The sequence below is a fragment of the Sinohyriopsis cumingii genome, chromosome 11 (genome assembly GCF_028554795.1).
Source record: "Sinohyriopsis cumingii isolate HCF-2022 chromosome 11, ASM2855479v2, whole genome shotgun sequence".
Taxonomy (NCBI): Eukaryota; Metazoa; Mollusca; class Bivalvia; order Unionida; family Unionidae; genus Sinohyriopsis; species Sinohyriopsis cumingii.
Window position 1 is genome coordinate 49556313 of NC_142971.1, and position 12486 is coordinate 49568798.

At 36.2% G+C, this 12486-nt stretch overlaps 1 protein-coding gene across 4 annotated transcripts in view; it reads left to right on the forward strand.

The window, feature by feature from the left end:
• LOC149788420 (IQ motif and SEC7 domain-containing protein 1-like) overlaps nucleotides 1–12486 on the forward strand; it is a 237157-nt gene that overhangs the window by 83132 nt on the left and 141539 nt on the right. For all 4 annotated transcript variants that reach the window (XM_089974390.1, XM_089974397.1, XM_089974393.1 and 1 more), the window contains exon 2: nucleotides 1963–1989. In XM_089974390.1, coding sequence (XP_089830516.1) covers nucleotides 1963–1989 — 27 coding nt within the window. The remainder of the gene's footprint in view (nucleotides 1–1962; nucleotides 1990–12486) is intronic.

A 12486-nucleotide genomic window follows, 5' to 3' on the forward strand; every position in this document is an offset into this window, starting at 1 on the left:
AAATAAAACACTATCCACACTTGTTGTCACATACTTGGTGAGTCTGCTTGGAAAATGTAATAAATATGGTTTTAAATCATATAAGTTTATATAATCAATGTTTAATGAACATTTAAAATAATGACAGAAAGACACAGATAACACTTCAGTTTTATTTCATTCCTTCTGGGAAGTAAACAGAACATATGATGCATTTATATAATGATATAAGCAATGTTTGTTTTACAAACATAGAATCGCCTGTGTATGTTTCAGTTTAATTACATATGCGATGCTAACAACATGGCTGGTGATGCCTAGCTCCACCATTCCCCTACCCACCCAGCCCCAAACATAATGCATTCCTAATCTGGCATGGTTTACTAGTTGTAAGTGAGGTATGAATCACAGATCAGTAAAGGCAAGTGCTTTACACCACTTGGCCACCAGGGGACCCAGATAGTACTATATGTGTCATGAAATTTTGATAATATAGTGTTCTTAAATTTGTGCGAATTCACTAAATAAAGTCTATCCAGAAAAGAAACTTTTCTTTCACTCGCTTTATATATTTCAACAGCGTTTTTCTTTGGTGGTTTTGCTTATCAGAAAGGTCTGTTTCAGCACCATGATGCATTTGTGACAAGCTTATCAGAAATATGGCTATCTTGATACCATGTTACATTTGTGACATACAAGAAAAATGTCATTTTCAGCACCATGTTCCTTTTGTGAGATACTGGTCAAAATATGCCTATTTCAACATGATGTTACTTACTATTGACTTACTGATCAAAAGATGCCTAATTCAGCATGATGTTACTTAGGTGACTTACTGATCAAAAGATGCCTATTTCATTGCCATATTGCTGCCATGACTTTTATCAAAAATATGCTCTAGTGTCATGTTGCATTTGTGACTTATAAGAAATATGCCTATTTCAGCAGACTGCTCTGGTGGTCTAGTGGTTAGAGCGTCCACCTCAGATGTAGGAGCATGCAGTCGAGTCATACCAAAGACTTATAAAAATGGTACATGTACTAACAGTTGCCTCGCTTAGTGCTCAGCATTAAGAGGTTAGTATTAGGACTGGTTGGCCCGGTGTCAGGATAATGTGACTGGGTGAGGCAGGGTGCCACATGTCTGCGGCATGATGCCAGACATCACTATAACTGCCACATTGCAGACGTCATATCAATATGACTGAAAATTTTAAGGCTACATTGAAAATCCAAATCACACACACACACACACTTATTTCAGCATCATGTTGCCATTGTGAGATATGAGAAATATGCCTTTTTGGGACATGTCACCATTGTGAATTATGGAAAATATGCCTATTTAGGCATCATGTCTCCATTGTGACTTGTGACAGATATGCATATTTAGGCACTGTCACCATTGTGAATGATCAAAAATATGCCTATCTGGAACATGTCACCATTGCCTATTTCAGCATCATGTTGTCATTGTGACTTGCATATCAGAAATCTGATTCAACACCATATTACTATTGTCAAGAATACAGTTTTCATAAGTTTGGTTTGGTGAAATTTGCAAACTTATATGCTGGCTAAAAGTTTATGATTTAAATTGGAATTTTTTGTTAAAGGCCTAGGATATTTTATATATACACACCAAAGTCACAGTGCCAAGTAATATATTTTATTGAGATTTTCTCATCAGTAGATGGCCTACTGCATTAAACATCAGGAGAGCTCGGTTGTCTGACTCAGTGTGCCTTTTGTTTTGTTGACATCAGCTAAACTATTCATCACTGTTTAAATTTTGAAATCACCAGCTTCCTGTTTTAAGGACATGGGAATCATGTGAACTTTAACTAGAGGGCTGAGCTGATGTCAGTGTTTATGAATTTAAAAGTCCACAACTTGATAGCTAGTTTATATTGTACACTTATTTCTTTAATAATTCATAGACCACCTACAACAGTAATGGCATATCAGTTCATTTTATTTCAGTTCTGAGGCACAGAAGAAGAGTCCTGGGTATGTATAATACATAGCTCTTCTAAAGTCAGTTTCCATGTCAAGCCCTTGCAGTAGATTTCTGAAATGTGGATTTCAAATCTCTCTCTCTCTCTCTCTCTCTCTCTCTCTCTCTCTCTCACACACACACACACACACACACACACATGCATCAAACAATTTGGTTGTAACAGCTAAATCATGTGCTGTGAAAGTTTCCTTTTTGTAGGGAAAAAGTTTATAACGGCAGCTTGAAACACAAACTAACTTTTACCTACTTGGAACGTACTTTAAATGTGCTTCGTCATTCGTTATGTGATTGTGCTATGTTTTTCCACTGAATTCATACCAAAATGACCTGTTACAAAATTAATGAATATTTTAAAGCTGTGTGTGCATATTTTCGATGGAATCACTTGTCTTGTGGATTCAATATATATGATGAGTTTTGCAGGTGAGTACACGGTGTTGATACTTTATTAATGCTATACATTAGACATATATATATATAAACAGGATTCACGTATATGTACCAATTCATGGTTCTCTAAATAAAGTAAACTGTTATGTCTTCTCTGTTTTCACTACAGGTGTATTTCTCATTTAATAGGCATCAACTCAAGATGGTAACTGTGCTGACGAAGAAAGTATTTTACCGCCCGCATTTATTACCTACACACCCCCACAATTTTTTTTGTGTGGGGGGGTACATTTTCGTCAGCTAACTGACTTGGTTGCATATAACACGGTTTGGTATATAACACGGTCGGGTTTTATGGCTCCCAACCTCCGTGTTATAGCGGGGTCACACTGTATTTACAGCACTAACTTTAATTCAGTGTTTAGAACTCAGGCTGATGATGCCATGAATTTTCTTATTTTCTTAGCAAAACAATTTTTTTTTATAATATGGGTATTATAAAGCACAGATCTAATTTGTGATAGTTTAAAATACTACTGCAATAATGTATCCAAAATTGTGAAAGGGAAAAGTTTGATAGTAAATGGCTGTTGTATTAAAACAGTTGATTGAATGATTTTGTGTTTACATAGTCTGTTGGTATGTGAAGAGAAAGCCTTGTACATGTATGTACGGTAGCTTGATACTGGACACATTTTTTCTGTGTATCTATTACCTAAATCAGGTTCAAACAAAGCAGTATCATTTTCGAGTCTGTAGAATAAGAAGTATGTATGCTCCTTAGTTATATATAAAAGACTGATATTGATGCTAGTGTTTATTTTATATCCCAATCATTTTAAAGCCTTTTTTATTAAATCCAGATGTTAAAATACTCTTTTCTTCTGAGAATATAACAGCATTGGAAGAAATTTATACAGAAAGCATCCTACTGACCAAGATTTCTTGGCCATCTTTTTTCATGGATTTAGCTGTATTGCAGATGTCAGCCAGATGAGTGATCTCAGGCCCACATGGACCTGTGTTACACATTATAGTATGAAATTAAAGGTTTTTTCCTATGATTGCTCTATCAGGTCAAAAAATTTAGCATCTTTATTATTACCTAGAGGCACATTTTTTATTTGTTTTAAGATGACACGAACCAGTTTTGCATGATCCACAGTAAATATTAGAGGGACATAATCAGTTATTCTCATCAGTCTGTCCATCTTCCCATCTCTCCATCATACTTTGGCAGTTTTCATTATGTTTGTGGGGGCCTCGAGTGGCCGAGTGGTCTAAAGCGCTCTCCGTTACGGATCACTGCCATCTCACCTCTGCCTGCGTGGGTTCAAGTCTCAGATTCAGCCAGTGTCGGTATGTGAGAAGGCTTGCCAGTAGTTTCTCGTGGGTCGGTGGTTCTTTCTGGGGTTTTACCGGGTTCTTCCTCCACCATTAATATTGGCCGCCATGTATAGCCTATCATGTGCTGAAAAATGGCGTTAAACACTACTACAACAACAACAACAACATTATGTTTGGACACTCACAGGCACTTTTATGCAATTGCAGTTTTGTCTGTGGATGCAGCTTGCAAAGAAACTCATTCATAAAGTTGATCACTGAGAACTATTTCATGCGTCAATTACCTTGGGCATTTGATTGCTGTGTAATATACAGCATTGAGTGTATATTTGGTCATGTGAGTTATTTATGGATCCATAATGTTAAATACTTAATAACTCAGAACCCCAGTGCCACCTTTATGTGCAAAAAGTCATATATGCCAGATCATCTGAATAATACCGTATCTTGAAAAATACTGGTCCCAAACATGGGTTCCATTAAAACCAAATACATGTAATATTGGTTTCATCACATTTATGAGCCATGTGATTTTTCCATGAGAAACCCTGCCATTTTTCATATGTGTATGAATTAATTTGATGTTGACTGGTGAGATCCATGGGTCAACCAACTTCAGTTGAAAAGTGGAACACAAGATTTCAAGTCGTTACCATTGTAAACATAAGAAGCCAACATCACGCTATGTTGGAGTGATTTCGGCCGAAGTTTGCCTCCAGCTGATCAACAGTATTGACCCGAGTTTTATTTGTAACAAATTCATGCTTTTTCTTCTCAGATATGTTTAAAAAAGTAGGATTGTCTGTGTTCATTCCCTGTTGAATCAATTTGTGCACCACATGTGAATGTTATCATGTCACTGCTTTTGTTGGACTCCCAAAAAAGAACAGCATTATAAGCAATTTCATTGACAGAATTAAGGGGTAGCACATCTGAATTCTGAACTGAATATTTGAATATGTTTAAACCTAACATCTTGATAATTTCAAAGAAATGTTTATGTCAGATAGCATTTTTAAACGAGTCATTTCCTTCTTTCCATACTTTAGTCAGATTGGAAAAATGGTGAAATTATGATCAATGGTGGCGTTAGGGGTTTAAAAAGTTGGTCACTTTGACCAATATAACACAACAACAGATTTGATTGAGTTCACCTTTTTTTAAAGTCTGTTTCTCTAGCAATCGTGCCATTATCGCTGCGTACCATTGTGTTTGTCTTATGGTTGTGTATGACACATTCATTCCAAAAGTTGGTCTGTGAGACATACAACATGTTTAATTCTCTTTACTCAACCTGTTTGTTTGGAACCAGTATCTTGTGCACTGTTGACTCAGCAGGAAATGCTGTATGTTTATTGATCATGGCCATTGGTGGGTAATAACCCATGTAAATCCCCAATTAGAGTGAGTGGATTATATACCAATGTAATAGACAACTTCACAGACTTCAGATGCAATCTCTGGAACAAGAAACATTCAGAACTCACTGATCTCTTTCTTCAAAATCAGACAAAATATTGTCTTGATAAACCACCAACTTCTAAACTCAACTTTTACCTTAAAATTACATAAGTTTTCAGTCATGGACACAATATCATGCAAGCTTTTTTTTACGTTTTGGAGCTGAATACTATTCAGATCAAAGCCTGTACCAGTACTGATCAGTTTTTACTGCTAGTCTGGTACATTTTGATATCTATACATTATAAGCCAAATATATTTTTTTGACATATAAAAATGTATGTATTCAAATGACATGCCTTGTATTAAAACTGTCTTCTGACCTGTGTGTCCCAGTAATAACTAAAAGTGATTGTCTGGGGGTAATTAGCAAATTCAAAATATTACCTGTTGGGAGTAACCAGCAAACCCAAAATATTGTTGGGTATAACAAGCAGACCCAAACTATTACCTGTTGGGAGTAACAAGCAGACTCCGGATATTATCTGTTGGGAGTAACAAGGATACCCAAAATATTACATGTTGGGAGTAGCAAGTAGACCCAAAATATTACCTATTGGGAGTAACAAGCCGACTCAGAATATTATCTCTTGGGAGTAACAAGGAGGCCCAAAACATTACCTGTTTTGAGTAACAAGTAGACCAAAATATTATCTCTTGGGAGTAACAAGTGGACTACATATATTACCTGTTGGGAATTGTTGTTGTCGTTCTAGGGTTTAACGCCATTTTTCAGCAAAAGATAGGATATACATGGCGGCCAGTATAAATGGTGGAAGAAGAACCCTGGAAAACCCAGGGAAGAACCACCAATCCACAAGAAGCTACTGGCAGGCTTTCCCATGTACCCACGCTAGCCGAGCCTTGGACTCAAACCCATGCAAACAGAGGTGAGATGGCAGTGATCTGTAATGGTGAGCACTTTAGACCACTCGGCCACTCTGGGCCCCACCTGTTGGGAGTAACAAGGAGGCCCAGAATATTACTTGTTGGGAGTAACAAACAGACCCAAACAAGACTGGCCTTAGGCAGTGCTCAACAGAGGCCCCACATGTTAGTAATTTTAAAAATATATCTATAGAGAGAAAGTAACTTTAAAGCAATAGAAGAAAAAGTTAAAGTTTAATATCATATAAAACTTTTTTTAAAGTTTTTTTCCAAATGCTGTGCTCCATGCATAAATCCAGGTGGCCCTGCCAGAATGATCCAAATCGGGCCCCGTGTTTGGTAAAGCTGTTCCTGGACTCAAAATAAGACCTGTTGGGAGTAACAAGTAAACTCAAAATATTACCTGCATTCACCTGCTACGTTTTCTCAATACAAATGCATAGTAAATTATGCCCCTAAATGCAGGCAGCACTATCAGCAGTGTTTTATGATGCTAAACCTTTATTTATGAAAATGACAAAGAGTGATTGCCCATCAAGAAGTATTAATAATTTGGTCTGTATCAGACGTTAACAGATGGCATTGTTGTATATGCAAACTGTGCTGTCATTTGACAGCTTTTTTTAATATGTCCACCATACTGTGTTATGATGTTCATATTCTGTTACCAATTTGTTTCTGCAAAATGACTTGTCCTCCCACTACAGTTACTAAACATTGTGTATGGTTGCACTTGGGTTAAGGAAGAACCTCATTGATTTTGGGCTCAAAAGTGGAAAGGTCAAGCTCACTGTTACTGTTGTTGTTGTTGTGGGATTTAACGCCATTTTTCAGCACATGATAGGCTATGCATGGCGGCCAGTATTAATAGTGGAGGAAGAACCCGGGAAAAGCCTGGGAAAAACCACCGACCCATGAGAAGCTACTGACAAGCTTTCTCACATACCCACATTGGCTAAATCCTAGACTCAAACCCATGCAGACAGAGGTGAGATGGCAGTGATCCGTAACAGAGAGCGCTTTTGACCACTCAGCCACTCGGGGCCCCCACTGTCACTGAAAGAAGATAAATGGTATGGTTGTCCACCATCTATTGTTACTAAACTCTGTCAAAGGCTTGAACAAGTGGTAAGAAAGAACTGAATCAGTTTTAGGGTAAAAAGAAGTCAAATGGCAAGGTCACTTTGACTAAAAGAATTAAAATGGTTGCCACATGATAACTGAAGCTAACCATCATCTACAGTTACCAAACTTGGTGGATACTTTGCACTTAAGCTAAGGAAGAATGCAATCTGGTTAAAATCAGATCTCCACTGCCCTGTCTGAAAGTGAATCAAGTTGTTCAGAACACATTGATGCTCTTCAGCCACATTGCTGAGTCTCCCCAATGCAAAGATATGACTTCACCTGATTGGCTCCAAAAAATTGCAATTATGGTAATAACACAGGTCACCTGAACATGACCCCCAAAAGCAGTCAAAGTCGGATCTTCACATAGGACAAAGGAAATCTGATTTTATTAAGATTGAGAAAGATGGAGATTTTTGTTCAGTAGGTCATAGAGCAGAGTTACTGTGACTGAAGAAAAATTGCTTTCTGCACAGTAGCTTTAGTTGTAAATAAATTATCTGCATACAACTTTGTCGTTGCTTGTTTTTGGAGTAAGAATGAAGTCTACCCATTCTGTGTTCAATAGGTCAAAGATAAAGGTCACTGTGACTAAAACAAGAGAAACAGTATCTGCATATTGATTTGAGTTCTCCATGATCTACAGTTACCATACTTTATGGATGGCTTGCACTTAGTGTAAGGAAGTACCCTGTCAGTTTTGGTGTCAAATGTCAAGGTCAATGTGACTGAAAGAAGAAAACAGTTTCTTTACATTAATACAAACTCTACCTCATCTGCCTGGAACAAAATTTGCAGATGGCTTGCTCATTGGGCAGTGATAAAGCCTATCCATTTGATGGCCAGAAAGTGAATGGTCAGAGTCACCACAATTGGAAAAAGATATGATTTCAAGAACAATAACAGGAGTCTTGAATCACAGACCCAGTACAGACTTTTTGAACAGCATGCAAATAAGTTAAAGAAGAATTCTATCTGTTTGGGGGTCAAATGGTCAGTGTTCAAAGTCTGTGACTGAAAGAAGACAAAAATGCTTTTTGCATAATAACTTTTGTTCTCGAGTAAGTTTCTTGATCAAACTTTGTAGATGGCGTGCATCTTAGGTAATAATTGAAAAAATATATTCTTGGGTGCAAAGTTTGTTAGTCATGGTCACAGGAAGTTTAACAAGATAATAACGGTTTCTGCACATGATGTTTAATATGTTAAGTATTACATAGGGGACTATTAAACACCGATCATGCATATAATGTATCATGTAGGGTCCTCTTGTCAGCAGGTAGGGTACATTTTCATAAAACTTGCAATATATGTTCCAGACTGTGAAAATGATCATTTATCAATCATGACAAAATGAAGGGCTTCATTACCATACAAATCTAAACATGATTATAGTTATTCTGATTGGATAAATACAAAAGCTCTTTCATACAGGTTTTCAATATTCTTGTTTAGGTTTATGTTCATGATCATTTTAGCAATGTTCATGATCATTCTAGCAACTTTTTGAATCATCGTATCAGTAGAAATCTGCTAATTTTTCTTGAATAAGTGAAAAATGTTTATTTAAAGTTTCAGTGATGTGTGGTCTTTTGGGAGAGTTAAACATCTTTTAATCAATCTCAGTATTTAATTTTGATGGTGACTTTTTAATGCTTTTGGCTTGATTCTTGGAGTTGTGTACATATTCCATGTTTTTGAAAAATGTAATTCCTTTTAAAAGGAAATTTTACTGGAAAAATCATCATGAACATTATTATTGTCCTAAGTTCAATTGTTTAAGATGGTATTGTATTTATCTAGGTCTTGAAAGAGAATATACATTTGTATATTATTCTCAAAATTCTCTTGATAAATGTAATAGTTGTATGTCTGTGATAAAGGGGTACATCAATATTTACAGTTAAATTTAGTGGCTGTGATTTCTGTTAAATATGGTGTTATATCTGTAGCCTCTATGAACCAAGTTTGGTTATATTACAATTCAGGCTAACAGGCAACTGAAACAAAGAAACCATTATACTGGTGGGATTGTGTGTTTGTAGACTTGCTATCAATCAGTGATAGCTTCCTTTTATAGACAAACATTTAGTTTAGAGACCGTTTGTTGTGAAAGTTGTAGCTCTCTTAGAATGTGCTTAAAGCAAAGTTAAGTAGTTACAGTTTAATTAGGAATAATTAATTATCTCATTTCCCACTGAATATAACATGTTTGTGAACTCTAATACACATTAAATTTAGCAGAGGAGTGTGTGTGGAGAGAGGATATATGGCTATCATTTGGTTATAGAATGTATGTTTTGTGCATTTTTATATGTATACTATGGTTAGATAAAGGTCTGTAGTTAGCACAATCAGAGCATACATTTTGCTCAATATCAAGTCTAGAAAGGTTTTCAGGGAATGCTTTCTCAGAGTTACCAAGATCCTTTCAAGCTATCATGGTCAACCATAATGCAGGGAGTCAGCATGCAGAGCTAGAAGGTGTTAGGGTTGAATTAAATGTCAGAAAGAAAACCCCTGTAGTGTGTCTAATTCTTTCTTGTGCAGTTACATCAGATTATGTGCTACAAGAGCACCATGTTTACATAGATCAAAATAAAGGATAGAAGATTTCATCATGGTGTATATTTTCGAAACACACATTGAAGACAAATTTATGAAAACCTTTAGATATCAGAAAATACTGCTGCATTACAAGATTATGATGTAATGTAAATATTCTTTGATAAGAACATGCTGTTATCACATTTTGCTTCCTTAATGTTAGCTAGACCAGGATGTTTAGGTTCTTATCTATCAGGAAAACAGCTTTCTCCACACTTGTATTTACCATCCTCTTCATCTAGCAAGTTTTGCTTTTCCAATTATCAAGGTCAGACTTCAAAAAATGTTTGAAATTTCTTTTGGACAGTTTTGTTTTATAGATATTTTCTAGGTTTCAAGTATATTTTTTTATAGGCCCTATGAGGACAAATCTTTGTCTTCTCATTTAGAATTAATAATGGCTCTACTGGTCATACAATGTAATAACTTTGGATGATCTGTTGTCCTTCGTCCATCCATCCTTTTTGTTATCACTTCTTCTAGGATGATTGCAATAAAACTCTGTACACACATTCTTCCCTTGGTGTAGTTGGTCTTAAATAAAAATGATGCCACTTCAGCATCCGGTATGGCTGTCAAAGTGACCATATTAAAAATCTTGTTATTGCTACTCCTCCAGAATGGATGGTCATATCATCATGGGGCTTTCATTGGATACTTTTTTCTGTGTCTAGTTGGTTGTAAATGAAGATGGTGCAAATACGACCTAGCCATCTTAAAATTCCTATTATCACTACCTCTCCTAGATGACTAGTCATATAGACAGTGGGCATTCACCAAAAGACTTCTTACAATACCTAGTTGGCTCTAAGTGAAAATTGTACAGATCACACATACAATATAACTGTCATGAAAATCTTTTTGTCACAACTTCCCTGAGTGGATTGTCATATTGATAGAGGAATTTTGCTAAAGGACTTTTTATAATGTTTACTTGGTCCTAAATGAAAATGGCGCCAATCTGTGAACTTCAATATGTCCACCACAACAGCAAATTTGTTTCAGCACTCAGCAGTTTATAGGAAGAAATGGTCTTAACTTGAAATCATGCAAATTCTTTATTGCCAATATAGCATCAGTCCCCATTTTGGGCAATCATGTTCTGTCACATAATCTGTTGCAATAGTTTTGTCTTCAGTGGTAAGTTTCTGTCACAGATTACTCCATGGCAGAATCTGACTACTAAAAACATGTTCAAAATTTAGTTTTGATCTTTTCATGGCCAACATAGTCCATGAACAGTTATTGTCACACTTTCTGGCTATCTGTGCTGTCATATAAAAAATATATGGTGAAATAAAGACATCGCTTGCAAGGAATCATAGATCTTCATTGCTGTGTTAATTATATCAATAAATACTAGCCTGCCTTCTAAGGGCCAAAAATAAATGGAGTGATCAGGGTCAGAACATGCTGAATGTAATTGTGATTGTTTTATACCAACACCAAGCATGAAATCAGGGGAAAGAAATTAAGTGGGTTAAGCCATTATACCAGTACCATTGTAGCAGTCATTCATTATCAGTGGGTATAGTTGGGGTAATTAGTTGGACATAAATCATGACCAGTGAATCTAGGACCAATTATGTGCACCAAGGAGTGGTTACATGTAAAACAAATTATGGCATCGGACTCAGAAGTAGCCAAAGCACAGAAATGACATGGTTTGGTTTGGTTCGGTTTGATTTTGGTGTTTTACTGCACAGCAATGTACCACTGTCCACAGTAGCTGACTCTGGCTGATCCAGTGGTAGGATTTAAACCCTTATTCTTTTGTCACAAGTTCAGCACACTAACCACGGAACCTCTCCATTAATCAAATCCTAAGATATGCTGGAGAGTTCATCAGACCTACTCTGCATCCCTGAGGCCACAGGGGGTAATCAGAAATGGAATATCAAAAGGTAGGTTTGGTCAAGAAAGGGTGTGTTTGTAGCAACCGCAGGAGACCATTGAATTGTATGTAATCTCAATAATATGGCTCTGGTCAGTAGTACAGACAGGTATCCATTACTGCCATGAAAAATCGACCAACTTTTTGAAAGATCAGAGGGTTACACCTGAAAATAACAGAATTTCCATCTTGCACTCTTCTGACAACCATTAAAATGTTTTTAAAAACTTGTTGGTTCCTTCATGGGCACATAAATCGTTTTATTAAAATGAGTTGTGTGGCCATCCAGTAACATACAAATTCATCTTGTTAAAAAATGTCAGAACATCACTGTTTTTGATTGCCAGTGAGTAATTTTTGGGGACAAAAGTATGTAAAAGCTTCTTTATCATCAATCCTTTTGCACAAATGAACAATGATGAAGATGATTTTGATTATTATTATTTGCACATATCCTTTTTCAGTTTGTTCAGGACTAAATAGGTAACACTATTAGAAATGGACAAAATTATCACATATTCCATCAGCAGTCACAATCTCTTAGTACTAATAATTGTTTTAGACTTGAATCAGCATTTAAACAGCTTACAAATTTGTACCAAGATGTTCGAGGAAATAATCTGCATTATAGTGTCCGCAAATAATGCTGTATACAGGATTTCAAGTATGAAACCTAAAAGTTTGAATTTTTCCTGCCTGAATTTTCCAGTTGAATACAGTATAGGTTACTAAGAGCAATTGCCACATACAAACATGTATGGGATTAAACTAG